This window comes from Ictalurus punctatus, chromosome 27 (assembly GCF_001660625.3).
Source record: "Ictalurus punctatus breed USDA103 chromosome 27, Coco_2.0, whole genome shotgun sequence".
Classification (NCBI taxonomy): Eukaryota; Metazoa; Chordata; class Actinopteri; order Siluriformes; family Ictaluridae; genus Ictalurus; species Ictalurus punctatus.
Genome location: NC_030442.2, coordinates 5,510,001 through 5,530,647, shown reverse-complemented (window position 1 = coordinate 5,530,647; position 20,647 = coordinate 5,510,001). Strand labels below are relative to the sequence as shown.

Sequence of the window (20,647 nt, the reverse complement as noted above, 5' to 3'; positions counted from 1 at the left end):
TGTGATGTATATAATTATTCTGAAGTACTGGGTACAAGCTCTCCATAAATTGAGAATTGATCAAGATATTTACAGTGTTAAGATCATGGTGGAAAAAAATATTTATGGAAATTGTACGCAACTTTGGAATCACACAATATATTTAACAGTAGTGTAGTGCTTTATTTGCATTCAGCTGTTATTAGCCTATTAATTTGTCTCTGCGTAGACATCAGGTGTTGCCAGGTTTACTGTTAATCTGCGGGAGTTTTCCGTTAATGTCATGGTTTATCCTTTTACTTGACAGTATATGTAGTAATTAACTCCATTTTAAAATAAGAAAATAAACAGTTTAGAGTAATTCCGTTTTTAATGGCATCTGACACCGATAGACACATTGGTGTACGTTGAATAGCTGTAAGATGGATCTGTCACTGACCTGGCAACCCTGTAAGGCGTGGCCAGATGACGGCTGTTGGCGAATCTGGTGATCACAGACACAGAGCTCTCAGATCAGAGAGAAAGCAGTGAGTAATTAGGTTCTTGAGGAGCGTCTGATAAAACGGGTAAGTTAATAACGCTTCATGATTTCTATCAGACTTTAAATGACGTCTAATTATTTCGCTTCTCTCTGTTTTAATTAGTGGATTGCTAACTGCGGCAGGAAATTGATATGAGTGCCTCTGCCATGATGGCGGATAATTGTGGGATTTGCGCATTCAAGTTCTTTCTCTGCAATTTATCAAAACACAATATACATCATTTCCGGTGGACAGAAACGCCACAGTTACAAGATGATTCAACCAAAGCACGTCCTCTACAGAGTTAGTCTTTAACTATTAGGCAGATCATCACTTTAGTAAACAAACAAACCTTTGCACTTTATCTCAAATTTCAAATACGCAATATAGACATGCACTCACCGGCCACTTTATTAGGAACTATAAAGTATTAGATCATTCAGTTAGTTATGTATTGTGCAGTGCATTTTATTTTCAGAGCTCTACTTCAAAACAGAATATTTTCCGTAAAATTTCAGCAGCAGGATAAACATTAATGATGAACTGAATGTCCTTCATTTTAGGTACAACTGGCCATTTAAGAGAATAACAGTAGGTTATTTGTTTTGAAATGTTTCATCATCAAAAATTTATTTTTGCTGGTGTGTTGAAATCAGAGAATATTTTACATTTGAATACATTTCTTTGTTATTGCACAAAGAACAATCTGCCTGATTTCAACCTTGCTGAAGCACCCCCAGATCATCACCGAACCTCCACCAAATGTCACAGTGGGTGCGAGACACAGTGGCTTGTAGGCCTCTCCAGGTCTCTGTCTAACCATTAGACGACCAGGTGTTGGGCAAAGCTGAAAATTGGACTCATCAGAGAAGATGACCTTACTCCAGTCCTCTACGGTCCAATCCTTATGGTCTTTTTCGAACATCAGCCTGGCTCTTCTTTTCTTCTCGTTGATGAAGGGCTTTTTTCTAGCTTTATAAGCCTTCAGCCCTGCCCCTAGGAGCCTGTTTAGAAACGTCCTTGCCATGCACTTCACTCCAGCTGGCATTCGCCATTCTTTTTGTAGGTCACTTGATGTCATCCTATGGTTGTTGATTGACATTTGAATGAGTTTACAGTCATCCCGGTCAGTGGAGGGTCGTTTTCGCCTTCTGCTGCTTTGTAGCTTTGTTGTCCCCAATGTCTGCTGCTTGACCTTGTTCTTCTGGACCGCTGTTTTTGAAATTTTCAGGATGGAAGCAACCCAATGCTCACTGTATCCCTCTGTGGGTAACGCCAGAATTGAACCCTTCTTTTCCTCACTCAAAACTTTACTTTTCAATTCTTTTGGCATGGTCAATAGTTATTTTTTTTATTCCAGTTACTTTTGAGGCACTACTAGGCTAGCGCTGTCTTTGTCATCCAGCTAGTTCTATTGCAAAAGATGATCACAGCAGTGTTTTTTTTATATATATATATATATATATATATATATATATATATATATATATATATATATATATATATATATATATATATATATATATATATAATTTCCTCATTAAATAAGATTTGGTTCAGGTGATCACTTAATCAGTACTTCATTCAGTAGAATGCAGTGTGCTTGTGTTGGAATTCAACAGACACTGGAATGGAATGGCTGCCATACATGTAGAGATGCTGATTTAAGAAAATTTTGCAATGGTCTCTTAATGTTTTCCAGAGCTGTATATATAGATGGACACCAGGAAGTGTGATTACTCATCCGCAACAGTACTGTCAAAGAGCAGTGAGCCAAACAGCACTGTGTGTTGAAAGAGTCTTTTTTAAATTTCATGAGTTTTTAGCTTTATGTCTATAGTATCCGAGGTTAGCAATCTGCTGGATAATTGAATAATGTATGAGACTTGAGCGTCTATATAGGTGACCCCATCCACATCATTCATATATATATATATATATATATATATATATATATATATATATATATATATATATATATATATATATATATAGAGAGAGAGAGAGAGAGAGAGAGAGATATTATTTATATATATATATATATATATATATATATATATATATATATATATATATAATTTATATATATTATTTATATATATATTATATATATATATATATATATATAAATAATATATATATTTTATATAATATGTATGTATGTGTGTGTGTGTGTGTATAATTTATTTGAAATTAAAATTCAACTTGAAGATTCAATATTTTTTTTTTATTCATTGCATTTGACATTACAATAATGTCAAATATAAATACACTTAGGCCAAAAGTTTTTGGACACCTTTGCTTCTCAAACATCCCATTGCAGATGTGGCTGTGGGGATTTGTGCTCATGTAGCTACAAGAGCATTAGTGAGGTCAGGCCTGGGGTGCAGTCTGCATTCTAGGTCATCCCAACACTGTTCCGTGGGATTTAGGTTGGGGCTCTGTGCAGGCCACTCAGCCTTGCGTTGTGCAAAGGGGCATTGTCATACTGGAACAGGTTTGGGCCCCTTATTTCCAGTGAAGGAAAATTGTAATGCTACAGTTTACAAAGACATTCATACACATAATTGTGTGCTTCCAATTTTTTTGTCAACAGTTTGGTGAAGAACCACATATGGGTGTGATGGTCAGTTGTCCACAAACTTTTGGCTATATATAATTGTCATTGTAATCTTCTGTTTAAAAACTTTTGAAAATAAATAGTTTCACCCTCAAAAACTCTTGTTAGTAATAAGGGGTATTTTATCTGCATATTTTTAAGTAGGTTTATTTTTTGGTTGGTAATAACTTGAATAAAAATAGAAGTCATATGATGTGGCAAGAAAGCATTTATAAATATTTCTGCATATATTATGTCTCAAAATATATTAACAAGAAGATTCCATGCCATAGTGAAAAATAATCACTCCAGTGAAATGGTCTGAAATGCAAAAGTGCCACACTTAAAAACATACCTTCACAAGCAGGATATTACTTTTTAAGAACTAAATACTGACTTTCTGTTTGAACTGATTGTAATTCCCTTTTGCATTGTGTTTCATTAGTGTGTAGAAATCCTGCCATTCCAAGTCATACTTTGGAGCATGTCTGTAATCAGAAAGGGGAAAAGGGGCCGAAAGTGTTATTTTTATTAGTGCCATGTTTTAGGACGGTATCATGCTGCAATTTATTAGTTGTTATTTTCTGCCTAGTTTTTCTTATGAAGTATATGTTTTGGGTTAAAAACCCCAGCAAGACAGTCTCCCATCTCTCTTGTCTCTATCAATTGTTTTCCCCAGTCAACATATATTTGGACTACACTGGATGCTACATTTCTGTATTTGGCCATGGGATAAAGTCACTGAAATAAATTTTATTCCATTATGATGTTTGATATGAACATTAACTGAAACTCTTGAGCTGCATCTGCATACTACTGCTACATTATTGTACAAGTGTTCCTAATAAAGTGGAGAAAAGAGGAGAAGTGCACTTCATTATTCACACAATAGCAATCAAACAAGATGAATATTTAGGTCCGATACTAATACTGATTCCTGACTTAAATAAACCAATATTCATTTAAATGATTAAGTTTTACAACAAACTGCCCCATTATAGACACATGAATAAAAACACTAATTAAAAGTAACCAAATAAGTCTTAATATTGGGTAATGCCTACTTGGCTGTGTGACTAACAAAGACATCATAACAAGAACAACATCTACAAGATGCAGCAGATTTTACTTTGCTGGTGTAGCTTGGTCATAATAAATTATCCTGTCGTTTTCAGCGACTTGAGTTTTTTTATACTTTTTAAAGACTATAGCGTAATTAGCTCTTTCTGTCTCTTGTGGTCAGTGACATAGCAGCAGCTTGTGGCCAGAGATTTTAGTGAAGCAGGAAATTAATAACATTAATAACAACATAGCCTCAAACGATGATAATGCAACTAAAACAGGAGTACTCCACATGTCTTAATTAATTTTGTTTGTACTTCGAGTATGACTTTAGTCAGATTAAGTTAATCAATAATTGCTGTTTACATGCTAGTCTCTTAATCAGAGTATCGTCTTAATTGGGTTAATATCAGATTATTGGTACCATATGAACGTACTGTATAGGCTATTGCACTTGACTTGTACATTAGACTACTATTTAGACTAGTATATTTTTAGAGTAGCCCTGTAGTATGCAGCTGAGAGTCGACAGCATACTGTACTATACATACAGCATCCAGCATACAGTCTAGGACAGCTTGTTTTGAGTGGTTTTAGACATACCTTTTTTTCAATTGTGTTTGAAACAGCAAATGTGCTTCCCATCAACAGTTGCAGTGTGCGATGCTCAGTATAGCTAATATCTTTAACCAGGGTTGCCAGGTTTCAGCAAACTGTCTAGCCCAACTACATCTCAAAAGCCCACACAAAAGACCTGGAACTAGCACAAAAATTCCAAAAGTTATTTTCTTCAGCCTTTGTTTTGGACACCAGCTCACCATGGTGCACAAACATAGAATGAACATTCTCCTCTCCCCATTTCCCTGGCCCATTCTTTTGCAATATACACAATAGCCTGGCCAAAAAATATGACTGTGCTGTCAGGGAAGAAAAAAATCCATTGATGGTATAATATAGTCATTCAGTACATTCAGATACTCAGCTGACTTCATTTTATTGCTTCATAATGTTGCTGAGCCTAAACCTGACCAACTGAAACGACCCCAGATTATAACACTACCTCCAGAGGCTGGTATATTAGGCACTATGCATGATTGGTGCATCACTTCATGTGCTTCCCTTCTTACCCCTGATGCACCCATCAATTTGGAATGTAAATCTGGACTTTGCTCCACAGTCCAATCTTTTCCTCCCAAGCAAATTGAAGTCGTTTTTATCTGAACAGCCTCGCACTAATTAAGCCACACAGCTGTTCAATCCCAATCCTTTAAGTTCTTGTCGCACTGTACATGTGGAAATGCTCTTACTTTCACTATTATACACAGCCGTGAGTTGTACTGTTTTTTTGTTGTTGTTGTTTTTAAACAATGTGACTTCACAAATAAAAGATCATAAAGATCATAATCATTGAGAAAGAAATGTGGTCGGAAAAATTAATGTTCAAAATCTTAAAGTTAACTGTTCACCACACTCCTTCCAGGTTTTAATAATGCGTTGGACAGTTTTTGTTTTCTTTGCTTGATGCAGGCCAATAATTTGCCCTTTCTGAATCACAGTAACATGTTTTTCACGACCATGGGATACATCTTCCAACATAGTTGTTTAAGAAATGAGTAGTTACACACTGACTGCATCAATTAGAAAGAATTGTTGCCAGCTGAAACGTATTAATCACTGCTATAATGATCCAATCATAGGCTTATCATCATTAGGCTAGGATTAAGTATTTGCTTATTTAAATCCAAACAGCAACCTTTTTTTGGCCAGGCAGTGTATCTTACAATAGAAATGGTTCTGTATATCATAGATATACTGTCTGTACTTACATTTGCCATTCTTTGTGGAAATTTATTCAATTTAATTTTGATTAGTTGCTTTGAAATAAGCAAGATTTTGGCAGCTGCAGCCCAAGACTTGTCCAGTTGGGTGTAGAAAAATATATAAGAAATTTACTGTGTCTTTATTGTAATCGAGTAAATACTGTGAATATTATAAACATGCCTTACCACTGTATATGATCACAAAGTTTGTTAATCCAATGAGATTTTCACTTCTGTGCTTCACACTCAGGCCTCCCAAAATGAGATAAGATAAGAGGACTGCCAAACATTCCCTGAGGTCACATTGTGAGAAGGGATGCTTACGTGCACAAAAACACACACTCATCATCTTCCCATTTGTATTTTGTTTACTGCTTATTATGTAACAATGAAATGCTGACAGCTGTAATATCCTTGGTGTGCTTTGTACTGAACTGTTCTGATCGGTTATACAGTCATGTGAAAAAAATAAGTACACCCCATGGAAACTGTTGGGGAGTTTTTTCTACATATTTGAACAAGTAAACTTTTTATCCTCTTTGAAACATTGAAATGTCGTGGGGGGGATTTGAAACGGGCAGTACATGCAAGAAAACCCTCAAACATCTTGCAACTGAAAGAATATTGTGTGGAAGAGCAGTCAAAAATTCCAGCAAGCCGATGTCACAGACTCGGGGACAATTATGCAAAACGCCTACAAGAAGTTATTTCTGCTAAAGGGGGTAATACTAGTTTCTGAGGCCAAGGGTGTACTTACTTTTTCCACAGAAGAATATCACATCTATTGATATTTCTGTTGAGTAAATGATTGAAAAAGCAAATTTTCCTTGTGGTTTTGTTCAAGTAGTTCTAATTCATTAATTGGCACTGTCTCAAAGATGATCAAATGTTTGCTTGTTCAGATATGTCAAAAAAGCCAACAGTTTCCATGGGGGTGTACTTATGTTTTCATGAGACTGTATGAGGTGGTTTAGTGGTTTTCCAGTGAATTAATTTCTCAGTGGCATATATGCTGTAAGTTGTATAATTATACATAAATATCTGTGGATAATGCAGGGAGTTCTGAAAAATCAAATGGTGACATTGTGAAACTCACTCTCTCTCTTTCAGAAGACCACAGGGTGCAGGATGAAAGTTTTTGTGCAAGTGAGCGTGGTATTTGTTCTGGCCCTTATTGGGCTGGGTAAGTACAGTATTGTTGTGGAAATCAGACAAACACCAGTAGACTCGTTCTCAGATTTGTCATGGAAATTAGACAAACAGCAGTAGACTCATCCTCTCAGGAGTATGAGTTTATTGCAGACGATACATACAGGAAGAGGAAAATGAGAGTAGAATGAGAGCGCTCAGCTGCGCTACTCTACAAACATTTGCAAAAACCTATGAGTGGTATAGAAGCTCAAGTGTCACATTCATGGATAAAATAAACAAAGGATAATTCAGAGAGTCAAATTAAATGTCACACCAACAATAAAATGTAAAAAATGAAATCTTGAAATGTTTTGATTCAATTTTAATGTTAATATTATTAATATTAAATATTAATAAAATAAGCAACATACATAGAAATGACTGTTAAATATATAGCCTATAATTGTGGTTGTGGTTGTAGCCTATAATTGTGGATTGTTCGAAATATTCTAGGGGTCCAGAGCTCACAAAAGGTTGAGAATTTGAATTTTAGAAAGGTAATATTGTCTCAAATGGAACACATTAGTTTTTTTACTAACCTGAAAGTTTGTCCCCCACCAATCGGATTAATTGATTAATCGAAAAAATAATCGGCCAACTAATCGATTATGAAAATAATCGTTAGTTGCAGCCCTAAAAAATACAAGAACTTAATACATTTCTCTCACAATATGTACACTTGACTGATTAATAAAAGCGTGAGGATTTTTATTGTCTCATACATAAACATGAATTTAAAAAAAAAAAAAAAAGGGTGAGCATGTAGTGTTGTAATGTACTATGCAATAATCTGTGCCAAATGTTAGATGACGGTCTGATATTAAACCACCTTTTATACCTTATTACAATATTGAACAGTATAGTACAATATTGTTTATTTAGTGTGATCTGCCACTTTTTTCAATTAAATTTTAAAAGAGAGTGAGAGAGCGCTCTTATCAATCTAAGATCTAATGGCCCTCAAAACATTGATTCCTCTATTTATGTATAAATTACAAAAATCCTATGAAGAGTACACATTCAATAGTGATGGACTAATGAGTAATTTTTAAAATTTTTTTCTCCCTCTGCCCCAGGCTCTGCTATTAAGTGCTACAATTGTGTAGACTACACCGGCAAATGCAATAACACCATTAACTGTGGTGGCCATAATGACGGCTGCCTGATACTGAGAGAGAGAAGTGTGTGACACACACACACACACACACACACACACACACACACACACACACACACACACACACACACACACACACACACACACTCTTTAGTTATTAGTTTAACTGAAGTTACTGTATTGTTTATAGCTGTTATAGTATGCTTCAAGATGACTAAGTGATAACTTATGGATAAGGTAAAGTTCAACATATCTCCACTTTGAATTCATGGAAATTCATTACTGAGGTTAGAACTGACTAAAAGAATATTGGTCTGGACAAAGAATAGGGCCAAAGCAGGTGGTACACCAATTATTATCTTGTAATATAATCATGGGTAACTTTTTAAAGAAATGGGAGAAGAAATGCTGTTTTATGCATGTATTTTATTATTTGAAGTAGCTTTTCTATAAAAACTTATCTGGCTTGAGCAGCATTCAACATGTAATTTCTCCTGTACGTTTTACTCGTTACGTTCTGAAATATGTATTGCTTAACTCATGATTTTACACAAGACTGTCCTCTGACTTTCTCTCTCTCACACTGTGCTTCAGATGGGAAAATATACCGGCAGTGTATCCGGTATTCAGACTGTAAATCTGCTATCCTTAGTACCATGTTTCCCCATGTGGCCAGCTTCACTCACGACTGCTGCGACAAAGACTTGTGTAACGGTGCATCTGTGAGCACAGCCAGGACTTCAGTGATGGCCATGCTTCTTTCTCTGGCTCTGTTCTGGTGGTGCATCATTTAATCAAACATGTTCGGATACTGCCCTCTGATACTGTGCATAACAATACTAGCCCTCAGTGTTTTACTTTTAAGGTGTTCAAGATTTAAAATAAATAAACAGACAAACTACAGAGACCGCCTTTTTTTTGTAATAGCACAATGTCAACAGATTCATAGTAATTAATAAAATGAATACTTCACATTAATGGTATTTAAATTTATTGGTATATATTTTCAGTTGATGTTAAATTTGCTCTGAGGAAGTGAAATTGTATAGGTTACATTATTTTTATTCTCATTAAAATGTATTAATTTATTTATTCATTACTTTATAGAGTTAATACTGGTAACATGGTTGGATACTGTATGTGCACTAACATCTGTACAAAATGACTCCATTTTATATAGTATTCAATACTAATGGCATTATTGGCTTTATTCTGTTAGAGGAGTGTAACTCGGGCTCTCCTTAACCATGGACTTTGGTTTTGGAACTTCAAACAAAAGGAGAAGTCATCTTTTACATTGAACAGAAGTCTTTACAATTGGGCTTTTCCCCCAAGACTAGTCTTCCAGTACTAATAAGTGTACATCCAATAAAGGAAGCAACTTTAAACTCAAACTGCTGTTGTTCAGTGTCTACTTCTGCGCATATAATAAATATATATATATATATATATATATATATATATATCAGTATTGGTAAATCTGTAGATTTAGAATATGGGGAAATAGTTTCCCCATAATTATTCGTTATCCCCTTTTTGTCTTCTTTGCCAGTCTTGTGTTTTTCTTTCTATATTGTATATACAAATTTTAAGGTTATGTCCCGTCACTGAATTCCTTCATACTCATTTTCTTTGGAAATATTTCCTATATTATTATGCATATAGAAAATATAATAGTAGTGGGACTAATAACAATATTAATGAGAATATTATAACAAGTAACCACTTTATCCTGGTCAGGATAAGGCATGAATGCACCCTAGATGGGATGCTAGTATGTGATGGGCCATTTCAAGCGTGCACACACACGCCATTACCTCATTCAAGGAGTATTTATGACACAAGTGTAATTTGCTGGTTAATGTCTGTATATTTCTCAATCACTTGGATACTAAAACTGATTATATAAACCAAATATCTGAAACCATTTCTTCACATATCAGAGGAAAGACTCGTTCCCCAAAACTTGAAACATAAAACTGGTGTTTTGACACATGCCTCACATAGACAACATCTTTAAACATTTGTATCACAATGCAGCACATTGAAACCTTGTAAACAGCTCCTCTGTTTAGTCCTTCTTACAATGAACATTTGGAAACGAAAGGATTTTTTACCACTCTAGGAACACACACACACGTGTGTACCCAGAGTGACAGAGATTAATTTACAGTTCTTTTGTTTCAGAAATGTACACACCAGAACAGTGTGTTTAACCCAAGCCTGACCACAGAAATGGCAAACACATTTCCCACTTGAATACTCTTTGGAATTTATTAGTTAAATAGCAGTTCATGGCTAAGGATGAAAACATTTGGGTTCAGAACTGTATTGTATGTCAGGAAAAGAAATATTAAATAATTTTTACAACATAATGCTTAATGTCTGGCATAACTACTCTAATAAACAGAATGTGGGGGTCATACCCCAGTGCTTAATGTATGGTGCTGCCTTCCTGAGTATCAGTGAATGCACCTTTTGTAATAGTTGTGTACGAGTCCCTCAGTTATCCTCAGTGTGAAAAGATGGATCTCAACATCATATAGCCACTGTTGGAAAGAGGTCAAATATGCAGAAGATGCTGGAAAAGGAAATAATGTGCAGGACCTGGAGGATTTTTCTGAAGAACAGTGGGCAGTTTAACTGCTCAGGACAAACAAGGGACTAATGAACAACTCTCACAAAACAAACACAGTCACTGATCATCTAGGTAATAACACACAGGATTAAGAATCAGGGGTGTGTAAACTTTTGAACAGGGTAATGTTGATAAATTCAGCTATTATCTTGTCTTGTGGACTATATGTAAACATCTATTATGTGAAATAGCTTATTCAGGGCAGAACTAAATAAAAAAACAACATGGAATTTTTATGATCCTTTTTAACTTTGTTAACAGTATCAAGATTTTGGAGATTCTGCAAGGGGTATGCAATCTTTTGGGCACAACTGTATGCAGGAGAGGGTAGATAGAGCTTTCCTCCAAGTGCTTTGTGCTGGCCTGTGACGCAAAATGAGCAGCAGTTCGAAAAGATGCTGTTGGCTGGCTTCCTGTATCTCTGAGAAAGTGTGTGTTAACCTTCACCCACTCTGGTTATAGCTGTTGTGTAATAGCGGAGAGCTGGGTGGTGGGTGGGAACTGGCAGGTGACCAAACTAGGGAGAAAATGAAAAATATATATATACAGTATATTACGAACTAAATGTCAATATGCTCATAATGAACATTATTTCAAAACATTTAGTACTGTTTGACGTGAGTCTTCTATAGCTGTAGTTACTGTAGCTGTATTACTGGAGTGATTGATTTATAATCTATAAATTTATAATTTATAATAATGTGTTGCACAGAAGAGGATGGGTACCTCTTTGAGCCTGGTTCCTCTTAAGGTTTCTTCCTCACGTTGTTTTTCTTCAAACTGTCACCTCTGGCTTACTCATTTAGGGCTCTAAATCCACATGCATAATTTCTGTTGTGTACATAATGTTTATTTAATGCAATCGTTTGTGCCGGTTTTTAAAATAATTTAAATCATTTTAATCATCTCTTCTGTTGTTTTTTTACAATAATGCAGTACCAAAACATTTATCAAGGGGAAAAAATGAATAAATCTGCATTCCTCAACAGTCCTGCATATACATTTCTATTCAGAATGACTGTAGAGGTGTTTGCTGGCTGTTATGTTGCTTGGCCGCAGGTATTGTGTGACAGTGTTTGTTTATGGCAGTGTTAAAGTCTTTGTTATGTGTGCACACACTCCCTTTTACTGCAGAGGTGTACAAAGCAGTGGTAGTATCAATATACTCAGTTTACCTACTCCGTAAACACTTGGCTTTCTGTTTGAGGATCTCACCAACCCACTGCAGGGGTGGTCCAACAGCAAAGAAGGTGAGGTTGAAGAGGGAGACTCGAGTCTTAAGGAGAAACAGGAGTAGTGTAATTTGAGTTGTAGTGGCAGTGGGAGGAAGATGAGGACAAGCTGTGTTTCAGTTCTGGAGTAGAAGTAGAACAACAAAAGAAGAGTCAAACATCAGAGCTGAAGAAGAGCTAAACATCAGAGCTGAAGAAGCGCTAAACATCAGAGCTGAAGAAGACCCAAACATCAGAGCGTACAGACCTCAATTTCTTCATCTGAGCGAGAGCTATAGAAACAGGTAGGTCAATTATAATGTCCTACTAAGGTCATTTATATCTGAAGCAGCACTTATAAAATCAGTTTTCATTCTTAATGTAGTTATTTTTACACCTTTAACCCCCCCCCCCCGAAATTCAGCTTAGTTGGAGAAAACTTATACTTAGGATAATTAGTTTTTGTTTATATATTTAAAACAAACTTAAATACTTCATATAAGTAGAGTTTGTGCATTAATTGTTTTACCTTTTTCTGCCATTTAGCCTTAATTGTAGTCAATGTTTCTTTTTTTAAAGACTTGTATTAGTGTACAGTATAAATCAGGTAGAGATAGCAAAAGGCAGCAACAATTACTTTTTTATGATATTCTGGAGCTAGATATTTTAAATCAATCAACATTTTCACACTTGTTTTCCATCTCTTTCTTACAGGAAACTCGGATTTCTGGCAAAATAATCCAGATGGTATAATTGTCTTGTCATATTGGTATTAAACATTATTATTAATGTAACATTAAACAAATTATGTAGAGGAAGGATCTGACCATTCAAATTGACATTCACTTTAGTACATACAGAAAAAAGCACTGAAAGTCTGACAAGGTTCTCCATTGAAACAAAATAGAAAAATCTGTCTAAACCCAAAAAGAGGGACTCGGTTCTCTCAGTCCAGCGCTGGTTGGTGATTATTCTCCATGTCAGAGTTGGATTTTCCTCTTGCTTCTCCCTTTCCCCATCCCCAGTGTGATTACGGAGAATGGAGTGCCACTCGAGTACTGATTCCAGTTATTTACCTCCTAGCCTTCATTGTTGGTACATTTGGGAATGCCTTTGTGCTCTGCGCATACCTGAACTGCTGTGGAAGTCGGCTATGGACGATTAGGAGCCACAACAAATCTGAACCTCCCTGTAGACCCTCCTGTTCACCTTCCGTAACAGAGTCTCTGATGGTCAGTTTGGCCCTGGCTGACCTTGCTTTTGTCACTACTCTCCCTTTGTGGGCAGTCTACACAGCCCTGGACTATCACTGGCCATTTGGCAGCTTCCTTTGCCGAGTGAGCAGCTACCTGGTGGCATTGAACATGTATGCCAGTGTGTTCTCTCTGGCTGGACTCAGTGTGGAGCGCTACTGTGTGATCAAACGGCATAATCCCAACAAGACCCAAGCGCCAGTTAGAGCCTGGTACATCATAGGGTGTGTGTGGACGGCAGCCAGTGTCCTTGCACTTCCTGCTCTACTTCTACGAACTGTCCGAGAGGTGGACGGACATCCTGATTGGCTGGATGATGATGATCATAACTATAATAGTGGTCCGCAGTGCTTGTGTGACATGGACTATTCTATTTTGGTCTCACTAGACCTTGATCCAGCATCACAAGAGCGAGCTGAGGTGATGTGGTCGGCACTGCTAGGTTTGAAGTCTACTGTCTTGGGTTTCCTCCTTCCTCTCATTGTGCTGCTGCTTTGCTACTGCTCCCTAGCACATTTCCTGTCTCGCCATTTTCGCCTTGGACCTCATCCTGATCGACAGCGCCAACACAAGCTCCTGCGTATTGTTATTGCCCTCGTGCTAGCCTTCTTCCTCTGTTGGCTGCCCTTCCACGCCAATAAAACACTGTCCGATTTGGTTGAACTTGATATTTTGCCCTACTCCTGCAGCTTTGACCGCTGGCTGGTTGCTGTCCACCCTTATGCAATCTGCCTAGCATACATGAACAGTTGCCTCAACCCACTGCTCTATGCCTGCTGTGACCCAGCCTTCCGTCAGCGATGCCAACGTGTGGTCAAACTTGTTTGGAAGAGACACAAGGGAGAAAGGGATGATGCAGAAGACAGAGACACAGGAACAAGGGATGAGCTGGAAGAGGATAAAATAGTAGGAGACACAGGACACAGATCCAAAACAGGAAATAATACTTTAACTGCAACATATAGCAGTTAATATGATTTTGAATATGAAATATTTTTTATATGAATTACTGTATCATGAGATGTAGATTGTCTAAGTGTGTTTACTGGTACTGAAAGTGCACTTTGAGAACTGGAAAACTGAAATTAGCACATTACATTTTTCTCCATGAGTGGGTGCTAAGAATTCCTCTATAATGTCTCAAACATGGACTGAACTGTAGGAAAGAAACACTGACCCTGGTGGCTTTGGGAAAGACTGGTACATACATTTCTGGACTGTTATTAACTGAGAAAATTCATAACAAACAAAAAGTATGTGAAAAATTATTTAAAAAAAAAAAAAAAGACACCCTTCTGACACTGTAATCTAGTCTCGTACATGTGAATATTAAATGTGTATTAAACAGGAAGAGGTAATTGATGCAACGTGTAAGTATTCAGACCCCTTCATGTTCTGATTTTATCAGCTTAAAATTAATTATTCTTACCCACAATCAATCTTCAAATAAATAGACCTCAAGGCCAGCTGTGTCTACAGGGATGCCTCTGCTGCCAACAAGCTTAGTCCTTCTTGTAACTAATTTGTATGCCTGAAATTCCCTTAAAATATCCGTTTGATAGACAGACTGTTGGCAAAAAGTATAGACAGCCAGAATCAAACATGTAACATCTTTGTATGACAAACAGGAAGGAAAACTATTTCAGTTTAACATTTGGCCTTGAATCTGTTTCGATTAATAATCTAATCCGTTAATTTTCTGGTTACAAGGATAATTCTCTATAAATCCTACAAACATTCAACCACTTGTTCTTGAGATAATCATGCTCAAGTTCTTGAGAATCGCTGACAGATGCAAGGACGGATGCATGGACAACCCGAAAACTCACCTAGTGGCAGAGGGATAAAAATACACCATGATGAAAAAAAATTCATAAAAAAATAAACAAAAATATATTAACATATTAAAGTCTATGCTCTGGCTGGACCTCTCAAATCTTTAGTGCTGATCACTCTTGAACAAGTTTAACCTTGATTTCATCACACCATAGAATCTCATCTTTTTTGACCTTAAAATCTTTCACTGAGAGGAATCCACTGCCATCTTCAGGACCTTCAATGCAGTTATGTTTTTATTATGCTTTCCCAAATACAGGCCTTAATACAGGCCTGTCTTGGAGGTTTAGTGACAATACCTTAGATCCCATGCATGAATGCCTCTGAACTATGTATTATAACTGTTTATGCTTCCTCATCATAGTCGTGCTTACAAATTGATAAAGAAAATAATTACATTAATGTAACGCTGAAACATACCAAAATAGGTATGTTCACACTGTATAATATGCTCAAAAGGTTAGAATACCAGATGTACACAAGATAATCATAAAACACATTAATGAAAAAAAAGTTTATTAGTTTTTTTAAATGGATATTGACAAATAGAACAGTAGACTGGAAAATGCTCCATACAGGGCTTGTAATAGTCAGATGAGTTCAAGAGCAACTGAGCTGATCGGTTTTCATTTCACATTGCTTAATCCATGCTTTATCTTGAAACTCAACTGCCTCAGACACTCACACACTAGTTCACACATGCTTTCACACACGAGTCAGTTCCCAGGCCTAAGCATAGTACTGCAGGTTGGCCTTTTTCTTGGCTTGCACCTCCAGAATACCCTCCATGTAATCTTCATGGTTCAGCTCAGTGGCCCCACGGCGCAGAGCAATCATGCCCTAAAAACACAGCACACACATTAAAAAGTCTTAATATAAAATATTAACAGATACAAAATGTAACAGACAATATGTCATTGCCCTACACAGACATAAGGCCAATATCAGGGATTCAAACACAAAACGTGTTTGAATTTACCAACATTTGTTACAACATAATCTCGCTGAAATACATTCACGGAGTTGGGAGTGACTATAGAGAAATCTTATGCAGGATTTAATACATGTTACGTGTTACACAAAATACAGCTGCATCATATGGACGGAAAAAAAAGAAAAAGAAAAAAAAAAAAAAAAGAGGCCTGCAATAAAGATATTGGATTTTGTGATGAGGAGCAATACATTTAGACGAATCAATAGAGAAATATTTATTCTAGTATGAACATTTTTTGCCTTGCTAACAAACAGGCCAAATCCCAAAAAACCTGCTATTGGCTACTTATGTGCTCTACCTATAAGCTATCACAGAATTGCTAAGTAGTGCACTGTGTTACTGTATAAATAAGTATGCCAGATCAAACACTCAAAATGACCACTATGACAGTTGGCAATTTATAAACTTAAGTGTTAAGAAATAAAATCCCTCCCTTTCAAGAGAATTCAAGAAAATATTTCTATTCTAAGGTCCTGAAGAAATTCATTTGGTGGGCCAGATTAGAAAATTTATCAGGCCATTTCCAGCCTGTGAGTGAGTCACAATGATGCCAGTATTACCACCTTACACAATAATGGTCAACATGTGACTAAGACGAGGCCTTAACTGGAAACTGGAAAAGTACTCACCGCCTCCACACAGACAGCTTTACACTGAGCACCATTAAAGTCATCAGTGCAGCGAGCCAACTCCTCATAGTTCACATCAGGACTGAACAGAGAGAGAGAGAGAGAGAGAGTGAGAAAAGACAGAAAGTGAAAAAAGGGAGATCTCTGTGGAGAATGCTGCTCATGTTAATCATGCATGCTGTCAAGATACAGCAACTCACTGTGAGAGAAAGAACCATTTAAAAGATGATTGAGAAATGGCCCAAGAAGATGGGGAAAAAAAAGGTTCTTTATATTGCGCGAGGCGTGACCAATTAAAAAATGTTGCATTATAATTATAATTTACAGAAAACATCTGCATCCCATATAGTGCACAACAAAAGTTTTAGGTACCGTATTTTTTTTTTAAACAAACTTTGTTATAGATTTTTATTTGATGACTTCTACATTATTGAGTCAGTACAAAAAACATTTTAGATTCCCAAACATTAGTTTTCTAGCACAAAATTAAATGTTACAAAAAAATGTTTGTATGTCAGTAAATAAAGCAGCGTATTATGTAAGACACTTTCCAGACAAAAAAACACAATCAAGGCTGCTGCATTTTGCTGCAAAAATAAGAAGCAAGTGTGAAAGTCAAATTCTCCAGAAGAACCGTGTCTGTTTGTGCAAGATGCTCAATAACACTTACAGCTCATTTCTTTATAAAACTGCACACATCGTACCGGAGACTACCATTTTGTCACACCAAATATTGACTTTGTTTAATTTACTAATGTTTACTGCTCTTTATGGTTTTTATTTATTTATTTATTTTTATGTACAAACATTTCATTACATTATTTTGAAGGCATCTTCGCTCTACAGCATTTCTTTGCATGTGCCTAAACTTTTTGCACAATACTATACATTAAGAGCTTACTGTATGACAATATAAAACATTCCACAATTTGTTAACTGACAAAAACACAACAACAACAAAAAAAAACTACCCAAACTTATAACACAGTCATTCTTCCGTGTAAAATATCACTGTCCAACTGTTGGTACTGCAATAGTCCATAATAAAATTTGGATTCATATGTACCAAGTTAGTTTGCACATAAATCATCATCTAGGATTTTTTTTAAGGCTGAAAGAAACTATCTAAACTCTTATTATCAGGATATAAACATGGTCCCAGGGCATTACTCAGAGTGAATAAGCCACAGAGTAAATAGGTACCTGACGTTCATCTTGCGCGAGTGGATCTGCATTATACGAGCACGAGCCTCTTCATTAGGCATGGGAAACTCAATCTTACGGTCCAGTCGGCCTGAGCGCAGCAGCGCAGGGTCCAGAATGTCCACTCTGTTAGTAGCAGCAATCACCTGCAACAAAGGATGCATCACAATTCAAATTTTCACAGAAAATATTGTATGATGTAAATTGTTTATTTGCATCTAATGGAGCCTAGATGGAAATATAAGTAATGTTTAAATAAAATGAGATTTTAAAAAATTAAATAACATCCTTAAAGTGTCATTTTAGGATCCATATAAAGTTTACATTCGGCGCTGTATTGGTACATGCATGGATGAATCTAATGTTACTATGTCACTGATGCCTTAACTGTAACAGCATAACATTAGCAACCAGTCAAGTATTAGAGAAAATAGACTAACACATTTCCTTTAAAATTGATCAGAGTTGATTATGATTTGTTGATGGATCAAGGTAGCTACAGTTTAACATGATAGCATGCACTTTTCTCTTTTCTGTCTCTTGGTGATAAACAGCAAAGATGTATTACAAGAACGGCATGATAATGATGGTCTTTGTGAAATACCCCAGCATGTTAGGAAGTTGGGGTCAGAGCGCAGGGTCAGCCATGATACAGCGCCCCTGGAACAGAGAGGGTTAAGGGCCTTTCTCAAGGGCCAGACAGTGGCAGCTTGGCAGTGCTGGAGCTTGAACCCCCGACCTTCCGATCAATAACCCAGAGCCTTAACCGCCAAGCCACCACTGGCCCATGAGGGCACGTCCTTTAGAACAAACACGTTCATCTATAGTTTTTAAGGAGCTCGGTTTGTACCTTGACTTGCATGTTAGGCTGAAATCCATCAAGTTGGTTTAGCAGCTCCAACATGGTCCTCTGCACCTCCCTGTCTCCAGCCTTCTCACTGTCAAAGCGCTTGGTTCCGATGGCATCCAGCTCATCGATGAAGATGATTGAAGGGGCTTTTTCTTTAGCCAGAGCAAATGCATCACGTACCAGCTTCGCCCCATCTCCTATAAACATCTGCACCAACTGAGGGCCTGCTAGCTTTAGGAATGTCGCCTGACAGATACAGCAAACACGGAAGAGAAAAGTAAAGAAGGCACAATGAGATGAATTTTTAATGTTTGTCAACTGAGCTGGCTTTTCATTCCTTATAAAACTGTAATAAAGGTCAAATGTTAATCCAGGCTATGCATGTGCTTAATACTCTATAACTATAGACAATTAGGGCTGGGTAAAAAACAAAAAAAAAAAGATTCTCAGATTTTAATCGATCTTCCATTTAACAAAACACCCCAGAACGATTCTTAATGTGTGAGCGCTTTACTTGAGAGGACGTGAATATTATCTGTACTTCGCCTCTCGTCCTGAAGATGTCACCATCTTTCGAGTTGCTCTACTTTACAATAAATAAATACATACATACATACATAAATAAATAAATAAATAAATAAATAAATCACCCAAATAGACAGAGGATCATGGCAGAAGGTCACGGTAGCCAACTGAAGCCAGCGCCGGCTAAATTAAAGTCTGATGTGTGGAAGTATTTCATGTTCAAAGGCAGTGACGGTAAAGATGAGGTACAGTTTGTGCTTACGTTGTGTACACTGTATAAATATATTTTATTTATAAATTATATAAATCAGAATCGAATCACCAAACTGGTCACAATACCCAGCCCTATACATAATATACTGTATGTTTTTGTAGCTGTTGATCAGTACACATCACTAACTGAAGATCTATGGACCAAAGAGCTTAATTTCTGACCTTTTGCAGATATGAATAAAAGAATTGAAATTTCACTGTGTGAAATGTAGTTTTAGTCAAAAAATAAACTTAGGCTGTCACCAACAAATAATCAGAGTCACTAGTTTTTCTTTCATTTTAGATTAGTTACTTTGGTTTGCGCAGCACAAGCTCTGGCCAGAAGGGTTTTGCCAGTTCCTGGAGGTCCATACATCAGAACACCTTTTGGTGGCTGGATACCCAAATTCTCAAACTTTTCCTTATGGTTCATGGGTAAGACGATCGCTTCCACCAACTGAATAGGAATAGGAACACACACAGAACATTATAAAGATTAGATCTCGGTGACAAAAACAGGACTGGACTGAAATCAATATACGCAATATTTCGTGACAGACAGTGATTAACGCATGAACTCCGGTACCTCTTGGATCTGCTTGTCGAGGCCTCCAATGTCACTGTACTGCTCAGTGGGCCTCTCATCCACCTCCATGGCCTTCACTCTGGAGTCATACTCAGTGGGCAGAGTCTCCAGAATCAGATATGAGTCCTTATTAACACCCTGAACACACATAGACAGACAAACGGGTGTGTTCATAGGGAAAGCAAAATCTCCATCTTTCTTTAACAGCAAGAAAATGAATCATGAAATTAAGTAATAAAAATGCTTACATACCACAAGATCCCCAGGTTTCAGTTTCTCAGCATCAACCAAGCCAATTACAGGCAGGAAATATGTCTGCAGACATGACAAAAAACATTACAACACATCCAAACAGTAAAAAAAATCCAACAACAACAAAAA

The 20,647-nt window shown here is 36.7% G+C and overlaps 3 protein-coding genes across 3 annotated transcripts in view; 2 read left to right on the top strand and 1 right to left on the bottom strand.

Annotated features, from left to right (window-relative positions):
- Positions 1-431: 431 nt before the first annotated feature.
- On the top strand, positions 432-9,683 carry cd59 (CD59 molecule (CD59 blood group)). The gene is given in 4 exon segments (NM_001200232.1): positions 432-545; positions 7,092-7,164; positions 8,249-8,353; positions 8,884-9,683. Coding segments are annotated over 3 exon segments (360 nt in total). The 5' UTR covers positions 432-545; positions 7,092-7,109; the 3' UTR covers positions 9,084-9,683.
- A 2,987-nt stretch (positions 9,684-12,670) lies between these two features.
- Positions 12,671-15,603, top strand: aplnr2 (apelin receptor 2). The gene has a single exon (XM_017458713.3). It carries the CDS (start codon positions 13,116-13,118, stop codon positions 14,361-14,363), a length of 1,248 nt encoding a protein of 415 aa, XP_017314202.1. The 5' UTR covers positions 12,671-13,115; the 3' UTR covers positions 14,364-15,603.
- A 123-nt stretch (positions 15,604-15,726) lies between these two features.
- psmc3 (proteasome 26S subunit, ATPase 3) overlaps positions 15,727-20,647 on the bottom strand; it is a 12,512-nt gene continuing 7,591 nt past the window's right edge. Inside the window, exons 5-11 of the mRNA XM_017458712.3 lie at positions 20,519-20,581; positions 20,267-20,404; positions 19,994-20,137; positions 18,904-19,149; positions 18,054-18,199; positions 16,851-16,932; positions 15,727-16,067 (exon numbers count right to left, since the gene is read on the bottom strand). Of these exons, the coding sequence (XP_017314201.1) occupies positions 15,957-16,067; positions 16,851-16,932; positions 18,054-18,199; positions 18,904-19,149; positions 19,994-20,137; positions 20,267-20,404; positions 20,519-20,581 (930 nt within the window). The 3' untranslated portion in view covers positions 15,727-15,956. The remainder of the gene's footprint in view (positions 16,068-16,850; positions 16,933-18,053; positions 18,200-18,903; positions 19,150-19,993; positions 20,138-20,266; positions 20,405-20,518; positions 20,582-20,647) is intronic.